A 25226-nucleotide genomic window follows, 5' to 3' on the forward strand; every position below is an offset into this window, starting at 1 on the left:
TGTGTGTCAACCTGAAAAATGTTCGTTGAATTTTTTTTTTTTTTTTTTTGGCAAACAAACATAGGTCACATGTCTTACATTCCAATCTTTTTCTGCTTTGTTATTTTGTCATTGAGCATCATCATTATCGGATGTGTTTTATGCATACCTGTGTGTGATGTGTGTGTGTGTGTGTTTGGAAACGCAGCCGGTGACAGGCAGCCATAACCGATAAAGAAAGAAAAAAATAACGACAAACATTCCAATGATGTTTTACCCATAGGGTATACAGTGGCAAAAAAAAAGTCGTTGATTTTTTTTTTGTCTACTTTTCTTTAGGATCTTTGTTTGAAAGGAGAAAAAAAAATTCCTGAATGACCGTTACGTAAATATATCAGGTACTTACCAGTTAAAATCATCATTAAATCAACAGCCTACCTGTGTGATGTATTTGGATGCTTTTTTTCCAACGAATTTTCATCTTTTGATTTTCTTTTCTTTTGGCCAAGATCACCTGAACCAAGAAGACAAAAAAAAATGCCATAACTCTAAACGAATTACCGGATGTTTTTCGTCGGGACCGAAAATTTCAAATTTTTTTTTTCTCAAATCAAAAATGATGATAATGATGACGATTATGATTGACCATATGGTTTTATTTGATTTGATAATGACAAATTTTTTTTTGTGGTTGTGTGAAAAACAAATTTTTCACTTCCCATTATCCTGGTAATTTATGAATATTTTTTTTTCTTCTTCTTCTTTGGGATCTTTGGTTCTAGCCGAAAAGTAAAAGTTTTTTTCATTGAAAAAAACATTTTATGAAAAAACAAAATGACTTTTACCCTATTTACCTATATAGACATAGACAAAAATTTTTTTTTTCTTGCTGCAAATGTTTATCGTGCTATTTATGGGTTTCTTCTTTTTCTGTTTCACTAAAAAAGATAAAAAGTTTTGTCTCCGAACTTGCAGGAGATTGAATCAAAATGATAAGATTTGACCACCAACATACACACAACACATAGACAAACCACACGCACTTACACACACCACATATGTGTGTGCCATCATTATCATCCATTGATGATGATCATCATAATCATTTTAAAATGATTTGAATTGGTTCATTGATTTACGTGACAACATTGTTTATTTGTTTGTTTGTTTGGGTAATATTGGCTGATGGTCAATATTATTTGTCGTCAACGTTGTTGTCGTTGGTCAATTGTCATTTCGTAATTTGATAATAAAGTCTTTATCTCGTATTTCCTGTATGTGTTTTGTTTGCCTGTTTGAAAAAAGTCTTATCTGTTTTTTTTTCTAAAAGAAAAGAAAGGAAAGAAAAAAGATTCAAATTTCTTCTTCTGCATTTAAAAAAAAAATCAAAATCAAAAGTTTCTTGATTATCTTGTATAATAATAATAACTCATTGCGTCAAGTAACTCAGGTTTTTTTTTCATTTACCTTTGCTTTAACTCTTCTTCTTGAGTCAAAGTTTGACATTGTTTGTTTGCTTGTTTGGGCATTTAACTGTGTTTGTTTGTTTGGTTTTGATTTGATTAGCTGTCAGATTCAATTTAGATAAATTTGATTGTTTGTTTGTTGATCAAAATTCATCGATAACATTGAAAATTTTTTGGTTTGGTTTGGTTTGGTTGATTTAACATTGTCTTGATTGACCCTTATTATTCCTAAAAAATTTAATGATAATCAATTTGATGATTATAATGGAATTTCTGATCCAAAAGATTAATCAAAGGTCATTCGGGTGTTTTTGAGAATTACGGTAGAAAATTTTCGTGACATGTTGACCAGAAAAACAGAAGGTTTTTTTGCGTTTTTGGATGAAAAAAAAATCCAATTTTTTTCTGGGTAAAAAAAATATCGTCACACAAAACAGGTTATGTCATAAATTATTTAAATTGAAAATCTGGTTACCGTTATTTTTTTTCGGTTGTTAATCCAGCCAGCCAGAAAAAAAGGCCAGCAACAAGGAAAGCGAAGAAAAATCTTACATAACAAAATCGATTAGTTTCGAATCAATTTTTTTTCTTATATTTAATCCTTGCATATCAACGAATGAATGATTCTGTAATTCAAACCTGGCTTTGGGCTATTTTGTTGTTGAAAAATGTTTCCAGTAGCCGATTACGTAATTCCTGGTCCTGGAACTGATGGAGAAAAAAAAATTTCCAATGAGGAAAAACCATGAAAACCCTGAGGGTTTTTCTTTTTTCAAAGAAGCATTTTTTTTCTTTCCATTTAAAATTCATTGTTATGTTGTTGTGGTCAGGCTAATGACCAACACTACCACCACCAATCTCATTTATTAAAATTAAGTACATTTTTGAAAAGGTCTGCCAAAAGAAAATCGTTTCCAACAACAACAACAAATTGGTTAATTTTCATCATCATCATCAACAACAGCAACAACACCAGGTAAACTTTACAAAAATAAAGTCTTTTTTTTGGGTTTTTTAACAAAGGTCAGACCCTTTTTTCTTTTCTTGCAAACGTTTGGTGACCGACTTTGTCAATTATTCGTAATTATCCTTAATACCTGAGATTCCATTCCGCCATTTTTTTTTTTTTTTTTTTTTGAAAGATTTTCTAAATCTTTTCTTACGACATTCATTATTTAATGGATTAACATTGAATTGAATTGAATTGAAAATGAAAATGAAAATGAAATAAATTTTCATTATAATTCTGGCTATTTCTATTTTTTTTTTTTTTTTTTGTGGATGAAAATTCATAAGATTTAATGACGACGATGATTATTATGAAATTTGGTTTGAAAAGGATAGTTTTAAAAAAAGGTCAAAGGTAACCCATAAAGGTAGATATAGCCATAGACAACTCTTTTGTATTTTTTTTTTTTTAATGTTTGGAAAATAACCCAATGAAATGTCAAAAGGAATGAAAATGAAGAAAGACAGACTGCGAGAGAAATGAAAAGAAAAAGTAAAAAACATGTCCAAAAAAAAAAATTTGGTTCAAAAATATTATTACGGTCATCGAGGCCATATGGTCAACAAAAAAAAAATTTGATCTGATCTGATCTCTAAAAGTGTTAGTGCTGGTTGGAGCCGAAAGGTTTGTTGTCGATCATCATCATCAACAACATTGATCGAAAAACTTTCTTTTTTTCTTATATGTGTGGAGCCGCGTGAAATGTCGCGCGCTCGCGTTTTTTCTTCTTCTGGCTCGAGCTTGTTGCGCACGTTTTTCGTTTTTTTTCTTCTTCGGACAAAAAGTTTTTTATTTGCTGGTCATGTTTTTTTTTGACCATTGGCGACTATATACGTAATACAAGACCACAAAGTCGGACAAAACGAAACGAAAAATAAAAAAATAAACCGAGTAAAAAAGCAATGGATATATCAAATGATGGTAGTAGTGGTCAAAGGTCATCATCATCATAATCATAATCATCAAAGAAGAAGAACAAAATACATCATCATCATCATCAAATGTATGAACGCCGGCTATCCATAGAATCATCATCATCATTTGAAAACATATTTAGAAAACAAAACATGTGTGGCTAAGGTTTTTTTTTTTTATTTCTGGTGGTGGTCAACCTGGAACCATATCGACTATATAGACTAGGCAAAAGAAAGAAAGAAAGTAAATTAGACATGAAGAAAGAAAAATGAGGAGGCTTGCTGGCCTGCTTGCTGGCTTGTAAGGGGAAAAAATGATGGTATTTTTTTCGGTTAAACGACAAATATGAAGACTTTAACACACACACACACACACACACAAAAGATTGTTAATTGTTTGACGCTTGACCGATATGATGATCGAAAAATGTTGATGATGGAATATGATGATGAATACCTCCCCTCCTTCATCATCGCTATTAACCCAAGGTTCCCCCCTTTGGATGATGATGGTCTGAAATCAGAGCAAGAGGTCAGTGTCTGGACATACAGTATGGATCACTCTTTTTTGCATTTCATTCGCGGTCAATTCAAAAATTTTTTTCCCTACTTCTTCTACTTCACATGGACATGGTTGAAGTCCATCATCACTGAAAATCTTGCCCGTCCATCATATTATGAATTTTTTTTATTGGATTTTTTTTAAATTGGCAAAAATGCCAATGAAAAATATGTTCACACACACACACACCAAAGACATTGTATGGTCCATTTGAAATGGAGAAAAATTATTGAAATTTTTTCAGCTCTAATCATCATCATCACCGAGAGAAAATGAAAAATCTTAACCCGATGATCAATTTGATGATGAAAAAAGATCAAAAAAAAAAAAACTAAATGAGGCTGAACTAGAGAAAAAAATTGTCTGAAAGAATTTCTTAAAAGACGATATTCCAGTGAGAGAGAGAGAGAGGGAGAGAACGAAGAAAACGGAACTTCATAAAACATGATGAAATTATCAACCAAAAAAGACTTTTTTTATTTCACTGAGGGTTAAATGATTGATCGATTTTTTTGCTTGGTTCCAAAAAACATTTTATCATCATCATCATCGTCGGTGTTAACAATTTCATTTTTCATTTTTTCATTTTGCTTTGCTGGGTGCCAAAGTGTTGACTTTTTTTCACTCTTTCACTCTTTTACCATTCTGACTGATTGATTGATTTGAATTTTTTTTTCAGATTTCGGTGTAAAGAAAGAGGCTGTTGTTGTTGTTGTTGTTGTTGTTTTTCTAACCAAAACAACAACAACAACAACAAACATTGTTTAAACTTTTTCAAAAAATGGATCATTTAAAAATTTTTGTTTGTTGTCATCACCAACACCAAATTGCCATTATCATCATCATAATCGATATTTAACATTCTGGGGAAAAATTTATCAACACTTTTTGAATCTCTTTTTTTTAAAACATGTGTTTGTTCGGTAGGAAAGAAGGAGAAAAAAAAACATGTGTCCAAACTATGTCCACTTTTTACATTTTAGTTTAATGATGATTTTTTTTTTTTTTTTGTTTGAATGTCCAAAATTTTTGTTGTTATTTTGATTTGTTACATACAGATGTGTTTTTGGGGTTTGTTTGTTTGTTAGGTTGGTTGGTTTGTCAATCGTTATTATTCCTGAATCGATCGATGAACATCGATATTTTCGTTTTTTCTGAAAATGTTACACAATAAAAATTTAGAAAATTAAAGGTAAAAGTTTTAAAGTGAAAGTTCAAGGTCCAGTACCAAAGAAATTGAATGAAACAAAAATTCATTTTTTCGAAATTTTTCTTCAAAATTGAATTTGTTTATTCATTTAGTTTGTCCCGATGTTGAATGAGAAACATTTTTCTTCGTTTTTGCAAATTGATTTTCAATTGAAATTCATGGCGATCATTGATGATGATGATGATGATGATGATGAATGTCAAATTGAAAATCAATTTTCGGGCAGACACACTTGTTGTTGTTGTTGTTCGCAATGGCCATTATGTCCGAAAAAATGTTTATCGATTTTTTTTTATGTTTTCTCCTTGTCCCAGAATAGAAAATCCAAATTTATTGAAAGAAATGGGCACCGATTTCTGTTCCAAAAGAAAAGAAACGAAAGAAAATTGAAATTTCTTTGCTGCTTTGGTTAAATTTAGTAACAAATTATTAATGGACATCGTAGGTCATTGATGATGATGACGTCGACCGACCAGTGACAACAACAACAACAACAACAACAACAACAACAACAAGCAAGAGGCAAGTGGACAACAACAACAACAACAAATTTTTGACCCAACAACAACAAGACAGTCGGGTAATGTAAAGAATGAATGAATGATGAAAAACAACCGTTCCAAAAAAACATTGTTTTCATCATCATCATCATCGTCATCGATTAAAGGTGATGCATTATTCAATTTTACCTTATGGTCCTTACCAGAAAATAAAAATTCAAATTCAAAAAGTTCAAATGAAAAGACAAAAATATGTCATAATTGAATAACATTTGAATAATAAAATAAATTGATTCCTGAAAACTATTCTCGAAATATTTCCCGGGAAATTTCTTTTATTTATTTACCTGTTGACAATCAAATAAATTATTGAAAAAAAATTACATTTTTTCATGTTTTTTGATTTGATTTGTTTATTTTTTGTCGAATGAAAAGGTAAACCGAAAATGAAAGAAAAAAAAAACATTGTTTAAACATTGTCATTTCAGTTGTTATTTGAATTTTGTTTTTCCAAAAATTTCTTTTTTTTTGGATAGAATCCCCCAGTTATGATGATGATGATGATTACGGTGATGATTAATGGCCCCAAAAAAAAAAAAAAGGTGACGTTGGTTCCAATCGGTACCATTTTGTTGTTTTCCTCATTATTTTTTTCACAAAAAAAAAACTTTTGAATAGAATTTCCCATCTAATTTAAAACTAATCAAAATTATCACCAAAAAAAAAAATTTATTGATAATGATTTATTGCTTTTCTTTTGGAACACTATTTTTGTTTTGCCTCGATGAGAAGAAAAGAAAATATGTTCATTACTCGTGCCGGGTTGTTGTTGTTGTTGTTGAAAGAAAATTTTGTAACAAAACAAATAAGTTACAACAGACAACAACAACAACAACCAAAAAATTACATGACATCTTACAACAACAACAACAAGAAAATATTGACCTCTTATATGATGAATGAATGGGGAAGAAAGGTTACAACATTTTTGCTTTGTCAACAAAAATTTGAAGGAAAAATTTCTGAATTTTTCTCTTTCCCCTAATGACCAAATGTGGACATTTAATTTTTTGAAATTTGAAAATGCTGGTCCTGGAATTAAAATCCCGGACAATCGAAAATGATGAAAGAGTTTTGTTTGGTTTGGTTTTTCGTTGATCCACAAGTGACAAAAAAGAATGAGAAAAATTTCCCAAAATCAATCAGCATTCTTGACATATTTTTGTTCGATGACCAAGGCGAACCAAACTAACCCAACAAAACAACTCAATCCAAAAAAATTCAGGGTATCAGGTGTCAAATGAACCGTAATAATGATAATAGTTAGTTGGTTGGTTGGTCAATGAACCTTACCATTGATTGTTTGATAGAAACCTGGGCCTAAACCTTTTGGTAATTGGTGGGCCAAACAACAGCAGTAGAGAAAATATTCACTTTCATTCATTCGTTTGACCACATAGGTCAATTGGATTTTTTCCAATCATTGAATCGATGATTATCATTGAATTGAATTTGAAACGAAATTAAGATATTTAAAATTTCATTTCGATCGTAAAAAAATGGTGTTTGGATGATCATCATTGATTTGGTCATGATTTTTATGGATTTTCATGGATGGATTTTATTGAAATCTTGTCATTTTGATGAATTCCAGAACGGCATTTTAAGGGAGAATTTTTTTATGTCCAGAAAAATGTCTCTTTTTGTATGAAATGTGAAACCAATGTTGTTGGTCATTCATTTTTTACGATGCCGAATCTCTGGATTTTTTCTTCTTCTTCTTCTGAATTTTAAGTGGTCCTTCTGAAGAAAAAAAAAATGAATAAAATTTAACCCCATTCTATCTATTTTGTTCAAAAATTTTTTTTATTATCAACGAATCACGTGATCAACTTGTTGCGCATGCTATAAACTACAGAAAAATAAAAATAAAAATGGTAACAAGCGGCGCAATATGATCAAAAAAAAAAAGACACTGTGTTGCGCTTGTTACAGTTTTTTATTATTATTATTATTTCGGCTAACAGTAGTCCCGTGTATATTGAAATGAAAAGAAATGATCGACCCTATGGACCGGCCCTTTTATTTCTTTTATTTTGTTAATATAGTCCCATGCAAAGACCAATCGCGAGCTTGTATTGTTTTGAAATTGTCAGAAGAAGAAAAAAATGCACACGAAAAAACTTTGAAAAAAAAACCAATGAAACCGGACAAGTATATAAATCGTGTAACCAGGTCCAAATTGAGATTCAGTTAAGTGTTTGATCGCGACACGAGTAAACAACCGAAAGACTAACCGAAAAGAAAGAATTTTTCTGTGAGAAAAATGACCAAAATTGCCTATATTCGTGCTACAAATCGACAATATCAACAACAACAACAACAACAATCAATATCAATGAATCAATCGATATTGAAACCAACAATACCATCAATGATGCAACAACCAAGACCATCATTTCCAAATCCACAAACAACACGAATGATTATGATGAATAATCAGAATAATCCTCTGCCACCAAAACCAATGATAATGACACCAACAACAAGATTTAATTCAAATCCAAACATTCTATTAGGATTAGATCAACAACAACAAAATGGACAACGTATATCGAAACCATTGATGGAAAAAAGACGTCGTGCACGTATTAATCAATGTTTAACACAATTAAAATTAATTGTTGTCGATTCTGCTGGTCAATATACACAGAATAATAAATGTAAATTGGAAAAAGCTGATATTTTAGAATTGACTGTAAATTATGTTAAAAAATTACATCAACAATATCAACAACAAGAAGAAAAGTCAACAAAAATCAATAATAACGATAACCAACATTATCTATCCGGTTATTCGGAATGTGTACGACAAATATGTGAATATTTAACCAAAAATCAAACACAAATATCATATGATTCGGTGAAAGATTTCCTACAACAATCATTATCGATTACATATCAACAGCATAAACATCATGATCAACAAGCGGCAACAACGTTTGTAACACCACCATCACCCGCTCCATCATCCGAATCAAATCATGGATGTTCACCGACCACAGCGGCAGCAGCAACAACAACAAGAATCAAAATCGAATCAAATTCTGAATCAATAAAATCCTCATCGATAATAACGAATTGCCGTAAACGTAAACGAATCAATGAATCAGATACAGATGATAATAATACTGATAATGACGAAGATTACTATTATGATTATGATGATGATGATGTTATCGATGATAATGATGATGATGATTTTGGTTATGGATCGGATCATCAGCAACAAGAAAATTATCCATTAAATTTGAAAATTGTTAAACTTGATAATCCGCAACCGAAACAACAGCATGGTTATTTTGATGATAATGATGATGTATGGCGTCCATGGTGAACCAGAAGATTCATCAAATTTTCAATCTTTGTAAATAATTTTTTCTGTTATAAATTTTCTTGTTGTTTATGTCCATGAACTGTATTTATTTTTGATCAAATAAATAATTTTGGTTTTTAAAAGTACGAATTGCACGTGTTTCGTTTCGTTTTTTCATTTGCCGCCTTTCATTTGTTGTTTATTTTAAAAACTTGAAGAAAGATTTTCCCCTTTTTTTTCTTCTTCTTTCTTGACTTTGACCCATATTAATCAATGGAAAAGTTTCTTTTTTTTCATTGGAAAAATTTGTTTGTTTGCTTTTTGGACACCAAAAATTTTTTTCTTTATGGTGACAATATTGACTGAAGGAACACTTATGAACTGGTAAAGAGAAACATTAAAGAATCACGGAAAAAAAGCCGGAACTATGTAGCAAATGAAAAAAAGGCAAGGTTCTTCATTTTCATTGAAAAATTGAAAGAAATTTGGTTTTTTTTCTTTATCGATTCAAACAAAGTTAGCCGCTAAAGTGGACAACAACAACAACAACAAGGGGTTTGAAACCAAAGAAAAAAGACAGAAATGTGTCGATCAACAATGATGAATTTGACAAGAAATTTTTTGGGCAAGAAAAAAAAGAAATATCCAACATGATTGACACATTGAATTGATATTCAATCATCAGATTTCAAATCAAATGTTCACTTTAATTCACTTTAATTCAGTTCAATTTGATTCAAATCAATCACAATCGAACGAGAAAAAAAAAATTCAATTCGATTCAGTAACAATTTCTTTTCTGGGTTGCTTTTTTTCACATCAATGTCGATGTAATTAAGAGTTTATTAACAACCGAAAAAAAAGTAGGTAGGCTATGAACTGACCAATGAACTATGAACCAAAAGTCAATCAAATTTAGAAATTTCTGATTTCTTTTTTGGATTTAAACTCTTCAATTTCAATTGGAAGAAATAAAAAACCAATGACCGGTCATCATCAATTGATGATGACATATTTTTTTCCTATTAGCGAAAAATTATCCATTTTTTGAGGTCAAAAAAAACCAAACACACCAGATCTGTAAATTGAATGAATCAATGGGTCATTTGCAATTTCCAATTTCCAAATTGATTATTATTTATGCGATTTCTTTGGAAATCATCTAATCAGGCCAAAGCGTGTGTGTGAATTTCATTTTTCCAAAAACTGGAATAAATTTTTTGATAGAAAATTGACCAGATAAACACCGAAACACTGAAACACACGAACGCGTAACGAATTTTTTCTTCTTCTTTTCTTCAGAAGAAGATTGATTTTTTTTTCATAAACTTTTAAATAAATTAAATTTTTATTGACCTCTCTGTGTCTCGGTCAGGTCAATTCATTTTCATTCATTCACTTGCCAAAAAGAAGCAAAATCTTATTACAAACAAACCGGAAAAAATTTTACCCGATTATTACCAGCCACTGATAATACCCTTCTTCTTCCACAAGCTTATAATTTGATTATTTATGATTGGAAAGAAAAGAAAAGATAATAAATAAGTGAAAATTATTATAATCATCACGATAATCATTCAATAAATAAATAATATCCAAGAAAAAAAAATGATAATAACTTTTTAAAACTTTCTTGCTTCGTCTGTAGTAGTTTTTGTCCTTTTTTATAAAGCCAAATTAGCCATGGGTTACAAATCATAGATAAAAAATGATCATGATTTTTACTAACACAATCAGATGGTCAGTGTTAACAACAAAATGTTTCATGTTTGTTTCAAATTTGTTAACACTGTGGGCATAAATCATCGAAATAAACGACTACGACGAACAGGTCATCAGGTCTTTGATAAAAGGTGATCAAAGGTGGTAGTAGTACCCGAAATGATCTGGTAGTGATGAAATAAATCATCGATAAAAACAATATTGATTTGATTTCCCTTTGCTAAATTCAATCGAATTATAATTTACTTGACCTAATCGACAGTAAATTATTATTATTATTTATGAATGACAAATCTGTTATTCGTGATGATGATTTAAGACCGAAAAAAACCCTTTGATTTTTATGAAACTTTTTTGGTAGTCATCATGCAGAACACACGTGCAAATCGATCAGAAAGACTGGAAAATCACTGAACATATTTTGTTGACTGGTCGATTGGGTGGTTACATCAGGCATTCAATCAAATTTTTTAAAAAAATTTCAATTTTAAAAATCAAATTTTAAATAATTAATTTCGATGATTAAAATGAATTTTTCTTTGTCCAAAAATCGATGAATTCGTCCTTGATCTTGAAAAAAAAGTTTTTCCAAATACTTTTTCTTTCTTGACCATCATTTCATAACGGTGATCAAATGACAGACCAACACATTTGATTGAAATGACCAATTCACAATTGGTGAAAATATTTTTTCAACAAAAAAGAAGGAAAGAATGAAAAAAGTTAATCCTCGTCGTTCGTTGTTGTTTGGATCATTTTACATTATTTACCGTAAACACTGGGATTATAAAATTTGAAAAAATTCGTTAACCTTTTATAAAGCCTGTCTCTCGTTTTCGTTCAATTCAATTTGAAATTTTCTTTTTTTCTGGCGTTTCACTTATATTCAAGGAGATCACACAAAATCATCATTTGAATATTTGGATTGGACAAACAGTGAAAGAATGGAAGAAGACAACGAAGCAAAACAGAGACACACATATATAGGAGTCAATGAGGGTCAACATAAGAAAAGAAAAAGAATAATAATCTTCCAAAGCCGTTCATTTTCATTTGAAAAAGAAAAAATTTTTTTAATCCTTCATTCTCCATTCACACAATTGTCCAATCCGTTAGCCATTATAATGTCTTTTAAAGAGAACAGTTTTGCTGCTGTGGTTGTTTGGTGTTTGTTGGTTCAACAATTTGATATGGAACACAGGACAGAAAAAAAAATCAATAAGTTTGACCAAAGATTTGAATGAAAGGTCAATATTGAAAATCATAACGACGATGATGAGGATTTTAATCCTTTTTTTGAACCAAAAAAGAAAAAAATTCAAATTGTTAAACGAGGTGATTAAGAATGAGAAAAGAAACGAGACTTTTCAAAATCAATGAAAATCTGTTTCAAACAAAACGAAATGACCAAAAATAAAAAAAGTTGAATAAATGAAAATTTTTTTATTTTATTTAAAATTTTAAAAATTTTTAAGAAATTTAAAATTCATTGCCAATGTTGATCTAAAATGACAGATAAAAAGAAAGAAAAAACCTACCCAATTTTTCTTTTAAAGAATTTGTTGATTCCAAAAATACTTACACCGTGTGTGATCAAGCATAGCATCCATCAAGTGTCAGCCATCCACACGAATATGTTCAAAGAAATTATGCAATTATAAAATACTGTCATCATTATTATCGATTTAACACGGCCATCGCCATTATCATCAGCATTATCGTCTGCCATTGATTTCCTATCCAATCCAAGAGAAAAAAAATTATAAAAATTATTAAAATCATTTTAATTAGAAATTTTTATAAATTAAAAACTAAAAATTATAATTCTTATTACTACCAAAACAACTAAATAAATTAATATTACAAACTTATTCTCAATATACAATTTTATTCAAGAAAAAATCTATTTTATCATCAATTATGAAAATGATGGACCATTTTTTTTGATGATAATGATGATTGCTGAAACCTCCAAACAAACGGCGGCCCAGAATCTTCCGAATTTCGAAATTTTCATCATGGACATCATCAGTTTCCTAAGACAAACAAACAAACTAAGAGAAGGAAAGAAAAAAAAGGTTTGGGAGAAACTGGCTGCAAATGCAAAAATTGAAAACAAAAACAAGCGCAATTCAATTTAAGCTAATTTTTTTGGTTTTTTTTAAATTTGTATTTTTCCGAAATTTTTTTATAACATCAAAAAAAAGACATTAATTATAATAATATGAAATCGGTAGCAATAAGAATGTAGAGATATTTTTTATGTTTTCTTTTTCAGAAAAAATTAATTAGAAAAAATCAATTTTTTTTTGGATGAAAATGATTTCAAAAGATGATGAATGTTGGATCAACAACAACAATAATAATCGGGAATCGTTTTTTTGGTAAAACACCAATGCAGTACACACACCCACACACACTTACTTTTAAATGTATATCATTAAACTCAACAACAACAATAACACTTTCATTTTTTTTTTTTTTTTGAAAAATCAATTTTGGTTTTATTATTTGTATGGGTGTGTGCGAGCATCAAACATCAATCATCATCACTTACCTCCTTATCTCTATATTTAATTATTGTAGATTATAAACGATTGTTGTGATCCAACAACATCACTTTATTATTATTGATGTCCATAACCCCATGGCCGCCATATTGCTTCATAATTTGGTAATTCACTACCATTACGTTCATTACCAACAAAATTTGTTTGTTGTTGTTGTTGTGATAATTCAGCATAAAATGGTGATGGTTTTGTTTCACCAATTGGTTTTAATTGTTGTTGTTGTGATGATTGTTGTTGTTGTTGTTGTTGTTGATCAATTTTAGCTAATAATAATGTTGTATAACTTGGTGAATATTCAGATTTTGTTGATGATGATGATGATGAACAAGTTGATGATGATGATGATAATGAATTTGATGCATTTGATGTTGATGATGAACCACAAGATGATAATAATTTTGATTTAAGCGGATGATATATTTGTTGTTGTTGTTGTTGTTCGTAATCATTTGTTGTTGTTGTTGTTGTCGATGATGATGAATGACAACTACTACCACTTGTTCTTCTATGTCTATGTTGTTCCAATAGACTAAGATGATCTAATTTTTTAATCAAATGTTTTGATTGTTGATCTAAATCTTTATTATTATTATTATTATTATTTGATGTTTGATCTTGATCAGCAGTAACAGCAGCAGCAGCAGCAGATGATTCTGGTTTATTTTCTAAATAATTTCTTGTATGTTGTATAACACCCGATGATTTTTGATTATTGTTCATCATCATCATCATTGCTGTTGATTCGGAAAATATATTATTATCCGATTGATAACCAGAAATACTACCACTACGTTGATGATCATTAAAATAATGTTGCTGATGGTGTTGTTCATCAGCTGAATAATGACCATCCGAATCACCACCACCACCACCACCACCACTTGTTGCCATACGATTTTTGATTTCATTCAATTCAGCATGTAATGTTGATAAATTAACGCTCATTATTTTTCCTTGTTTTTCCTGTAATAATTTTTCACCATCTAAATCTAATTGTTTCATTAATTTTTCAATTATAATCATAAATGATGAATAATGATAATCGTCTTTATCATTATTTGCTATCGAAACATCTGCTTGTTGTTGTTGATCATCATCATCCATTTTAATCGATTGATCATTAGTAACATCATCTGCTTCGGAATTAATTTTAGAAGAATCATCATCATTTTGTTGTTGTTTTTCGGTTATTTTATCATCATCATTATTATTTACAAAATATTCATTTATTAATTTTGTAAATAAATTTTTACAATCATCAAAACCTTGTTGATAAATACGTCGTTCTTCCAATACTAATGATTCAAGATATTTTACAGTTATTTCCAATATATCGGCTTTTTCAAATCGTTTGTTGTACTAAAAAAGTCAGAGATAAAGAGACAACAAAGAAACAAAGCAAAGCAATGAAAAAAACACAGCAAAATTAAACCAAAATTCAAGATTGATTGACATCTGATTGATTTGATTGAAAATCAAATCAAATCAATCGATATTTATTTATTTTTTTAACACTTACATTCGATATTGGATAACGTTTTGAATCAATAATCAATTGTTTTAATATATTCAATGAACGATTAATACGATCACGTCTTCGTTTTTCAATCATTGGTTTAGATATTTTTTTATGATATTGTTGCTGTTGTTGATGATTGGTGGCTGAAGTTTTTGATGATGACGATTGTTGTTGTTGATGATGATGATGATCTTGATGTTGTTGTTGTTGACTATGATTATTATTATGATGATAATGAAATGCATGCTGTTGTTGTTGTTGTTGTTGGTGAGCAAAAAATCCTTGAAAATGTGATATTTGTCCCAACAATGCTTTACTGTTTGCATCAAAATTATCAAATTTTTGGCCAAAAATTGTATCCAATGATGATGATGTTGTTGTTGTTGTTGATGTTCGAACGGTAAAATGTTGTCGATGATGATGATTTGTTTCATTTCGAATTTTATCATCCTGGAATCCTTCTGATTGTCGATTCGATTGTTGTTGTTGTTCGGTAATTATCATCATTTGTTCATCTTGTTGTTGTTGTTGTTGTTGTTCATTTGTTTGTTGATAATATAATGGTTTTATTGGTAATTCTGCTTGATTTGGTTGCATTGGTCGTAATAGATTTTGTTGTTGTTCCAATATTGGATTCAAAATACGACAAAAATTTGTTACATTTTTATTTTCATTATGTTTTTTCGTTGATGATTGAGATGATTGATTGTTTTTTCCATCAATAGATGTTAAATGTCCTGGTGGTGTCGTTATAGTTGATGATTGTTGTTGTTGTTGTTGATATATCGATGGTGAACGGCTTGATGTTGGTGTTGTTGATGGTGATGTTTTTGATGATGATGTTGGTGGTGGTTGTGGATATTGTTGATCCAGTTTAAAACATTCTCCATCATAACAATCATCATTATTTTTTCGTTTATATTTTGAACTTTTTTTCTTCTCATTCGTCAATGATGTTGTTGATGATGTTGTTGTTGATTCAATTTTTATCGAATTATTCGATGATGATTTTATCGATGATGGATCGATTAAATTCGGAAAATTTAATGATGGTGATGATGCTCTTGATGATTGTTGTGATGATGTATGTGATTTTGGTGATTTTGGCCGATGACGTAATAATTGTCTAGCCGTTGATGTCGAAATAGTTTCGAATGAATTTTCCGTTTGTTTTGTTGATTGTTGTTGTTGCGATTGTTGTTGTTGCATTTTTATTCAATCAAATTTTTGTTGTTGTTGTTTTTGTTTTTACAATCGATACCCAATTCAGGATCAAAGATTCATAATTATTTTCAATGAAAAAGTAAAAAAAACGGTAAATATTAATAATAATGATTATTTAAAAACTGACAATGATTAAATGCTTTTTAATAAAGTTTTTTTTTATTATAAATAACCAGAAAAAACAAAAATTAATAGATCCAGTCTACTTATTGTCTATACCGTTAGCAACATCATCAAGATGATGATGATCATCATTATTATCGTAATCGAGTAAAAAAAAATTGATAATGGTTTTCTGGTTGTATTTTGTATGTCGTTGTCGTTGTTGTTGTTGATCAATTTGGACCCACATTATAAAATTATTATCAACATTTATCACACCACGCACACACACACACATCCAATTCTAATCATCATCATTATTATCGTAATCACGAGGATTATAAATGGTGCTTTTCTGATTTTTTTTCTTCTTCTATACTTTCACACCATCCATACATCCAGCCAAACAACAGAGCAAAAAAAACCAGAAAAAATGTACATTTTTTCCCGATGATGATGATGATAATCAATGTGGTTAATGCTTGTTTCATTTTTCTGTTCCTGAGATATTGTCTTTGCTTTGACTATAGAATCGAAAGATTTTGTTTGCCTTCCCCTTTTTTTTGGAGAGTGGGGTGGGGGTTAATATTTATTATTTTGATCGATTTTTTTGGGATATTTTTTTTTTGATTGATCAAAGTGATCCGTTTTTGGTGATAACTGGTTAATGTTGATGGTGGTGGTGATGGCTCCAAATCATATAACAACCAAGAAAAAAAAACAATATCGCGCGAGACTTTATGACGGCATATTTATAACACAAGAAAACCAGAAAAAAAATCAAATCAAATCAAATCAAATTGAATTGAATCAAATCGAATCGTTTATATTAACACTTGGGTGTATCGCACGTGTTTTTTTTCGCCCTTCTTTTTTAAAAATATTATTAATCTTGTCGGGTATACATGCGATCCACGCATCAAAATACAACATCTACACTTTTCTGGTTCGATGGCATTCGATATATTTTTGGGTTGTTGTTATCAAATATGCCCAAATGATATTAAGTTTTTCTTTTCTTTTTTTTTGCTTTGCTTTGCTTTTATTTCAACATTGATAACGATGGAAGGAATAGAGTTGAAAATTTTCTTCATTTTTTTGTTGATCACAATCGATCGATGCTATCGATTATTATTCGACATCAAAAAATCGATTCGATGGTTGGATTGATTGATTGATTTTTTTTTAGATCAACGTAAGAAAAAAAAATAGCATGATGAGCATAATAGTAACATAGATTTTTTTTTCAAATAATTTAAATAAATCAATAACACTGTGTTTGCAGTGCAATCAAACTTTGATCAATCGATTGGATTGATTGATTGATTTATCATCAATCAATCAATCAGATTGTCAATAAACTCAATGAACATTCACAACAACAACAATGTACCGGACATTAATCGTTCGAATCGATTGTACACAATCGATACAATCATAATATTCATGTACATGTACTCAATTTTTTCTTCAAACAAGATTTTTTCAAACAATCTTTTTAAAAAATCTTAAAATAGATTTTTTTCTCAATCCACAATAACATAAAAAGTAAAACACTGACTGGCTGAGACGAAACACTTTTTTCAATTTCAATGCGCATGCTCGAAAAATGGATGGCTTGCATTTTTATTTATAAGGGTCTTTTGATTTTTACATAAACAAATGGCTGGCTTGCATTGGAATTGGCCTTATGACTAAGCTAGACTTCGTCTACTTAGTAGACGAAGCCAATGGCCAATGGCTTGCAATGCTAGTTAAAAAATAAAATAACGATACTTTGTATCCAATTTTTCTCAATTTTAAAAAAGAAAGAAGAAACAATATATCGGTTCTAAAGTAACTAAAACAAATGATTATTGCCATGGTACCATGGTTATCATCAATATCAAATGATAAATTCTTTTCAACAAGAAAAAAGAAAATCATCAAGAAACGTTTTTTATTGAAGAAAATTCATTTATGATGATGATGATAATCAACACAAAATGATGGTTTGTTAATGGTTTAATCTCTTAAATTCTTTTAAATTATTTTACGACATCAAGATCATTTCAAATTATGAATATGTTTTGTCATCGATTGTGTTGGTGTTTTTATGATCAAATGATGATGATGATGATGATGATATAATGATTTTTTAAAATCTTTTGAAAAAAGGATTATCATCCAAAAATTTTTTTATTTTATTTTTCGCAGTCGTCCTTCTTTTTTTTTGTCTTTTCTTTCGAACGTGATCATCATTTATGAAGTTGATGATGATAACGATGCTTGGCTGTATTTGGACAAACAGAAAAATTATTGCCTTGTTCCAAAGTTCATCATCATCACCACATTGATATTACCTATTAGATACTATTACATACGACCGAAAAATGATGATGATAATAGTCGATGCAACATTTCTACCAAATGATAGTGGTGATTTCAAACCTAAAAGAAAAAAAATCACGAAATTCTTTCGAAGTTTGAATTGGGGAAAACGCAGAAAAAACAAAGATGATGTGCTGATGCTTGATAACAATTTGATATTTTGTCATCGAAAAAGAAAAAATCAATATCATTCAACCAATCAATCAATCAAGCGGTTTTTTTCTGTATCTACATGGATGCAACAACCAAAAAAAAAAAAAAAGAAAAAATTGAAAATTGAAAATTTCTTTTTTTGTCTCTTTCATAAAAAAATTCATAAACTACGTACCAAACATCCCAAATTTGGTTAATTTTTTTTTTTGGTTGAAATTTTCTCTCGGATTCATTTGCTCATCATCATCTTATGTGCCTTTTTTTTGGCGTTGGTTTTTGGCGTTTGAGAGATATCTCCTATCTCATGGAAGAAAAGTATCGTAAAAATTTTTTTGATAACCAAATAAAAAAATGTATCTGGTTTTTTTTCTGTGTTATCTAAAAGCTTTTTTTCTGGTTAAATTTCCTTTTAAAAAAATAATGGCACGATCAAGGGATATTACAGCAACAACAACAACGACGACGACGATGGACGTGTGTTTGCATTGGAAAAAAACTTTCAATCAATCGATCGATTGATTGATTGATTGATTGATCAATAAAATCATCAAACATATAGTGATAATGGTGAAATGGAAACAATTTTTTATTGATTTTTTTTTCTTGAAGAAAAAAAATTACAGAAAATCAAAAAGCTGAATATTTCTGGATTCCAATCCGACCCGGTTGAAGCCGGTTATTACTGGCCCTTCGAACGAAATTTGGATGTTTTTTCAAAAAAATGTTTGAATCTCGCAAATATTTGTTTATCTGGTTTGTTTGTTTGTTTGTCTTGGTTTTGATTGATTGTTTGTTTGAAAAAAATTTTCAAATCAAAATTTTTTTTCGAAAATTCTGTTAATTCGCTAAATGGCAATATTGTGGCGCCATCTTTTGTCCAGGTTTTCAGTTTTATAAAAATATGAATTTTAGTTTTTTTTTATGGTAAAATTTTTTTAATTATTAATCAAATTATAAACAAAAAAAAAATACAAATTTAAAGCCAAAAAAATACAAACAAACAAAAACATTTAATTAATTTGATGATCAGATGTTTGATTGATGAAATTGAGTTTTGCGTTTAGTTTGACGTTTCATAAAACAATGTTATGGATGATTATGATGAGGATTTTTTTTTGTTTTGTTGTTATTTTTCGTTTTCCAAACCAAAGATAATTGTAAATTGAAAATTCTAATAGATCATGATGATCATCATCAACAAATCAAAGAAAAATACGTCCATTTTGAATATCATCATATGAATTTTGATCCATCAAAATATATTGTTTATTTTTACGATCCAAATAATATAATGGATCACGTATATGATTAATATTGAAACCATCTTTTTCTAATGAAAATTTTGATAATTTAAATGATGCTGTCAGGTCAATTTTAGGTGTTATACGTATAAATAATGGTATTGCATAAGCGGGTAAACGTTTTTCCAATTGTATAAATAAATTTTCAACATTAACCGTTTGATTTGGATCAGCAATAACAGCCATACCGGCTTTACCATCACAATTACGTATTGAAACACCAAATACAACACAATCAGATAATTTAACAACTTTTTGTATAACAGCTTCTACTTCATTTGTTGATACATTTTCACCTTTGTTTTTTTTAAAGGAATTTTGGAAGGGAAAATAGAAAAGATTTTAGTTTTAAATTTTGTTTTCAATCGATAGAAAAAACATCATCATTAAAATTACCTTTCCAACGAAATGTATCACCAGTACGATCACGAAAATAAAGATAACCATAAAAATCCATTTCGACTAGATCACCGGATAAAAATGCACTATCACCATGACGTAAAACATTACGAATGATTTTTTTCTGTGTTGCATCATTATTAACATAACCTGGATATGATTGTCCGGGATCTTGTCGAATCATACCGACAATTTCACCAATTTCACCTGGTTTTATTAATTTACAAAGACCATTACGATCACGTTTATGTTCACCAGTTGTTGCATCAACACGTATAACCGTAACCGGAAAAACAAAACGACAAATAAATGGTACACAACATGGTATTATACCGCATGCACCTTCGGTAAAATCAAAATTTGCTTTTGGAAACGAGAAAAAAACGAAAAAATTATCGATTCGCAAATAATCGATCACAGTGGACCGCATGCAATTTCTTGGCAGAAAAAAAAACTTACCAACATTAGCATTGCCTTCAGTCGATCCATAAACTTCACCAATCTGGCGAATACGGAAACGATTTTTAAAATCACCCCAAATTTCTTGCCGTAAACCATTACCAAACATTAATCGTACACGATGCATTGTATCGGTTTCTTTTTTTCGGTTGTGCCAATAAATATCGACATAATTCACCAATATACATTGCTACTGTACAATTATATCGGATACAATCATCCCAAAATTGTGATGCTGAAAATTTATCCCGTATAACTATTGAAGTACCAAATATAACCGATTGACATGTACCAATAGTACCGGCATTATTATGATATAATGGTAATGTTAAATAAAGTATATCATCATCACGAATACGAAATAAATTCCGTAAAATCATTCCAATCCAAACAAATCGATGATGTCTAATAATAGCTGCTTTTGGTAGACCAGTTGTACCAGATGTAAATATATAATATAATTTATCACTCATTGATTGATCATCGATTGCTTGTGGTCGTGTATAGATCATATTTTCAATACAATCATCCAACAGTTTTGCTTTAATTGTTTCCGTTATAATTTCTTTATTTTGTTCTAATGATTTTAATGATGGTTGATCCGAACCAACATAACAAAAATATTGCATTCCAGGACGTTTTGTTTCAATCAATGATATTGATTCTTCAATATCTTTTTTAATGAGGAAAAAAAAATCAAAATTGAATCAAAGGGTTAAATGTGTGGAAAATATAAAACTTACTTTTAGTTAATGTAGAATCAAATATAACTGCTTTACAATTAACAACTGTAATCGAATGAACTAATGTTTCCATACGTTGATTTGTATTGATGAATGCCGTTACAATTCCTTGTTTAGCTAAACCCAGCCAAATACCAACAAATTCTGGTCGTGAATTCATTACTAATGCAATTTCATCATTTTTTCTATAACCAATCGATGCAAAATAATTACCAACTTTATTGGAAAATCTTTCAATATCATCAAATGTCCATTGTTCATCTTTATAATAAAAACATATTTTATCCGGATGTTTTTCGGCTAATGATGAAAATATTTTTGGTACATTTGAATTACGATGTTTGAGCATAAAATATCTTGATTTAAGTAATGCATATCCAGCACTGTAAAAACGAGAAAAAAAAGAAAAAGAAAATTAATAAAAAAACACTAATATCATCGGTCAATCGATCAATCAATCGATTTCTTACTCAATATATTTGATCAAATCAAGGACATCAATCAAATTATCATCAAATCATCATTCGGACATCATCAATTTTTTCCATTGAAAAATCATTTTTTTTGATTGCAATAACAGTTTTTTTCATTCATTCATTCATAAAAATATTTTTAGCAATCAATCAATCAAAATCCGTGGAAATTTCCCAGATATCCTTGCATTATTTGTCGCACAGGAAATATTTCCGAATATTTTTCGCCTCCAAATGTTTATTTCGGAATTTTTCACTTTTTTTTATTTTTCACGTGGCCAAACTTGACATTTTGTTTATTTGACGTTGATGTTTCCCTGTATCATCATCATCATAATCGTCATCATTAAATTGTGAATGAAATGTGTTTAAATCCAGTCAATCTCTGGCTTGTTTTCAAGGATATGTGTTTTTTTTGTTGTTGTTTTTGTTGTTTTGTAGTGATGTAATGATGAAATATCAAAAGAGATAATGATGATGATGAGATATTTCATCACTTAAATCACTAAATGATGCTAAATAATGATGATGACGACGATGACAAACCGACAGGATATCCATCATAATCATCAACAACAACAACAATTTTTGTAATTATAACAAGTGTTTTTATCTTGAAATGATGGTCAAATTTTATCAGATTTCAACAACAACAAAAAATGACATCATACTGGTGATTTTTTGGTGGAAAAAAAAGAATGTCAAAAAAATGTAAAAACCAGAAAAAAAATTCGCAACAAAAAAAAAAAAAAAAAATTTCGAACGTTTTTTTGTTGGCCAAAAACATTCGAAATGAGCATGCGCATTTCGTTTTCATTCATTTCACAAAAATGAAAATCTACCAAACAAACAACAACAAAAATAATAACAATCAGAAAAACAAATTACGAATTGACTAAAAATATCCTCTTTTGTTTGTTTGTTTGTTTGTAAGTGAAAGATGAAGATTATCATCATCATCATCGTAATTATGATCAAAAAAAAAAAAAAATGGGGGAAACAAACAACAATCTAATCTGTCCTTCAAAATTTTTTTGTTTCTGTTTCTGTTGTTGTTGTTGTTATTGTTATTGTTCAAAATTTGATTGCGAATAATGAAAAAGTGTGAAGAAATGATTGCTGTTTTTTTCGGCCAATACAACAAGACAAAACAAATTCAAATTCAAAGATTATTGTTTAAAGATGAAATTTTTACTTTTTTTGTTTGAAAATTTCCAGATAAATTCAATTTTAATGTTTTTCTTTTTTTTCTTCTTCTTTTCCAGGAAAAAACATTAAAATTGCCTGGTAACCTTTTTTTTCCCCGTTTTCGATCACAGAAACAACAGAAACAGTTTCGAATGTTCAAATAGTGGAAGGAAAAAATCTGAACAAACATCTGAAAGGAAGAAAATGCAAATCAGCTGCCCGGTTTCTCTCTTTATTTTTTCGAAAAGCAAAATCCGGGTTGTTGTTAACTTTCACTTTTTGTTTATGATTTTCGTGATATAAAATCAAAGAAATCAGTTAATGACAACCAGGAAAACTATTACATCACTAGTGAGACTTTACGCCCACGCATAAAATTACAGGAAAAAATTACAAGAAAAAAAAATTAAAACAAACCTTATATCACGAAAAAATGTAAAATAAAATCTTCGAACAAAATCCCAGAAAAATGCCAAAAATGTCAGTCCACTTGCCAATAATAATGATGCAATTGTCCATAAATTTAATTTAATAACTTGATCACCCAAATGGGCTACAAATAATGTTACATAGACTAGTACCATGATGATGTTTGATGTTTTGATGTTTGATGTTTGATGTTTGAGATTTCAATGTTAAAGTTTTTCAAAAATGACAAACTGAAAAATTGTCCTTGTTGTTTTTACCCAGTTTTTCTTCTTTTCTCAGCTACACAAATCAAAAATCAAAAAAAGAAACAAACTTGAAACAAAGTAATGATGATGATTTTGCAGTAATCAAACGTTAGATACGGATTTTTTTCCCTGTTGCTGTTGTTGTGTACCCCAGGTTGATAAAATGTCGATTTTTTTTTGATAGGAAAAATTGATTTTCTCACTTTTGAAATCAGATGATGAAAAAAACAAGCTAGAATTCTTGTGAGACTGTAAAACCAAAAATGATGATGATGAAGTGACGACGACGATTATGAACAAAAATCAATCAAATCAATTTGATTTGATTTGGATGAATATTTACGGAATCTTTTTCTGTTCTGTTCAGTTCAGTTCATTCAACACTTTTTTGCGATCACAAAAAAAAATCAATCAATCGATGAGAATTATGACGTCATAGTTTTGTTTGGAAATTAATTTGATGATGATGATGTGCGTGTTTTAAAGCCAACAACAACAACAACTTTACAAAAATATAAATCGTTGCTGAATTCGGGGTTTTTTTCTCCTTTTTCTCTCTCTCTTTTCAAATCGCTCTCTCACTCTTGATCGTATTTTTTTCTCGATTTCTGGAACAGCAACTGCACACACACACACACGCACTAATAATCAATGATGTTTAACACTGAGTGACTGACTGAGTGATGTATTTTTAAAAATCTTAAAGATACTGGATGGATGAGAGAGAGCAATGATGATTTCCTGACGATGATGATGATTATGACGTTGTTTTGGTTTTTTTTCTAAAATGTGTGTGTTTGGAATTAAAGAAGAAGAAAAAAATCTTTTGAATTTTCTTTCGATTTTTTTTGGTTGTCTGCAATTTCTCTTCTGTTTTTTTTTTTCTCTCTCGTAAATTAGCTAATGGTTATTGTTGATTTTTTCTTCATTTGTTTGTTTTTGTTTCGCATGGATGGATGATTAGATGGATGAATGCATTGTGTTGATTGATTGATTCGGTTCGGTTTGGTTTGATTTTAATTGATTTGTTCTGATTGATTAGTCGTAATACCTGTTTTCTGTTTCTTCTCATTACTTTACTTGATTAGTTTTTCTCACTGCAAAAACAAAACAAAATCAAATGTCAAATCAAAACAACATCTTTTCGCTTGTTTCTCTATCTCTCTTGTGTGTGTGTTTTGCATCGCATGTTTCGTTACTTTCTCTTGTTTTCTTTCATCGTTTTCGTTTGACCGAGATATTATTTACTATTGAACAAACAAAATGTTTTTCCAGCTTTCTTTCTCTCTCTCTCTCGTTGTTGATTTTATTTT

The 25226-nt window shown here is 29.5% G+C and overlaps 3 protein-coding genes across 4 annotated transcripts; 1 reads left to right on the forward strand and 2 right to left on the reverse strand.

Moving 5' to 3' along the window:
* Positions 1-7647: 7647 nt before the first annotated feature.
* LOC113799698 (uncharacterized) lies at positions 7648-9162 on the forward strand. The gene has a single exon (XM_027350384.2). It carries the CDS (start codon positions 7967-7969, stop codon positions 9035-9037), a length of 1071 nt encoding a protein of 356 aa, XP_027206185.2. The 5' UTR covers positions 7648-7966; the 3' UTR covers positions 9038-9162.
* Positions 9163-12197: 3035 nt separating this feature from the next.
* LOC113792940 (uncharacterized) lies at positions 12198-16182 on the reverse strand. 2 transcript variants are annotated; one of them, XR_012847298.1, is made up of 3 exons: positions 14828-16182; positions 13296-14667; positions 12198-12474 (listed from the first exon to the last, which is right to left on the reverse strand). XR_012847298.1 is itself a non-coding variant. In XM_075824980.1 (2 exons), the coding sequence occupies exons 1-2, from the start codon at positions 16034-16036 to the stop codon at positions 13366-13368; spliced, it is 2511 nt and encodes an 836-aa protein (XP_075681095.1). In that variant the 5' UTR covers positions 16037-16182; the 3' UTR covers positions 13204-13365. The 2 variants fall into 2 exon arrangements, 1 of the variants encoding a protein (XP_075681095.1); XM_075824980.1 differs by lacking the exon at positions 12198-12474 and having other exon boundaries at positions 13204-14667.
* Positions 16183-19693: 3511 nt separating this feature from the next.
* LOC113792915 (long-chain fatty acid transport protein 4-like) lies at positions 19694-23892 on the reverse strand. Its single transcript, XM_075824981.1, is given in 6 exon segments — positions 19694-20273; positions 20374-20739; positions 20836-20980; positions 20982-21508; positions 21579-21961; positions 23657-23892. Coding segments are annotated over 6 exon segments (1983 nt in total). The 5' UTR covers positions 23824-23892; the 3' UTR covers positions 19694-19878.
* Between the last annotated feature and the right edge of the window lie 1334 nt (positions 23893-25226).

The sequence above is a fragment of the Dermatophagoides pteronyssinus genome, unplaced genomic scaffold (assembly GCF_027571235.1).
Source record: "Dermatophagoides pteronyssinus isolate colony J.1.1.1.1 unplaced genomic scaffold, Derpt_VIB-CSIC_2022.12 sq0003, whole genome shotgun sequence".
Taxonomy (NCBI): Eukaryota; Metazoa; Arthropoda; class Arachnida; order Sarcoptiformes; family Pyroglyphidae; genus Dermatophagoides; species Dermatophagoides pteronyssinus.

What these genes read in the sequence shown, in the direction of transcription:
- LOC113799698 (XM_027350384.2), top strand. Translation starts at nt 7,967, where the DNA reads ATGACCAAAATTGCCTATATTCGTGCTACAAATCGACAATATCAACAA.
- LOC113792940 (XM_075824980.1), bottom strand. Translation starts at nt 16,036, where the DNA reads ATGCAACAACAACAATCGCAACAACAACAATCAACAAAACAAACGGAA. An exon ending in AACGTTATCCAATATCGAAT is followed by an intron (nt 14,668 to 14,827) that starts GTAAGTGTTAAA and finishes TGACTTTTTTAG; the next exon opens with TACAACAAACGATTTGAAAA.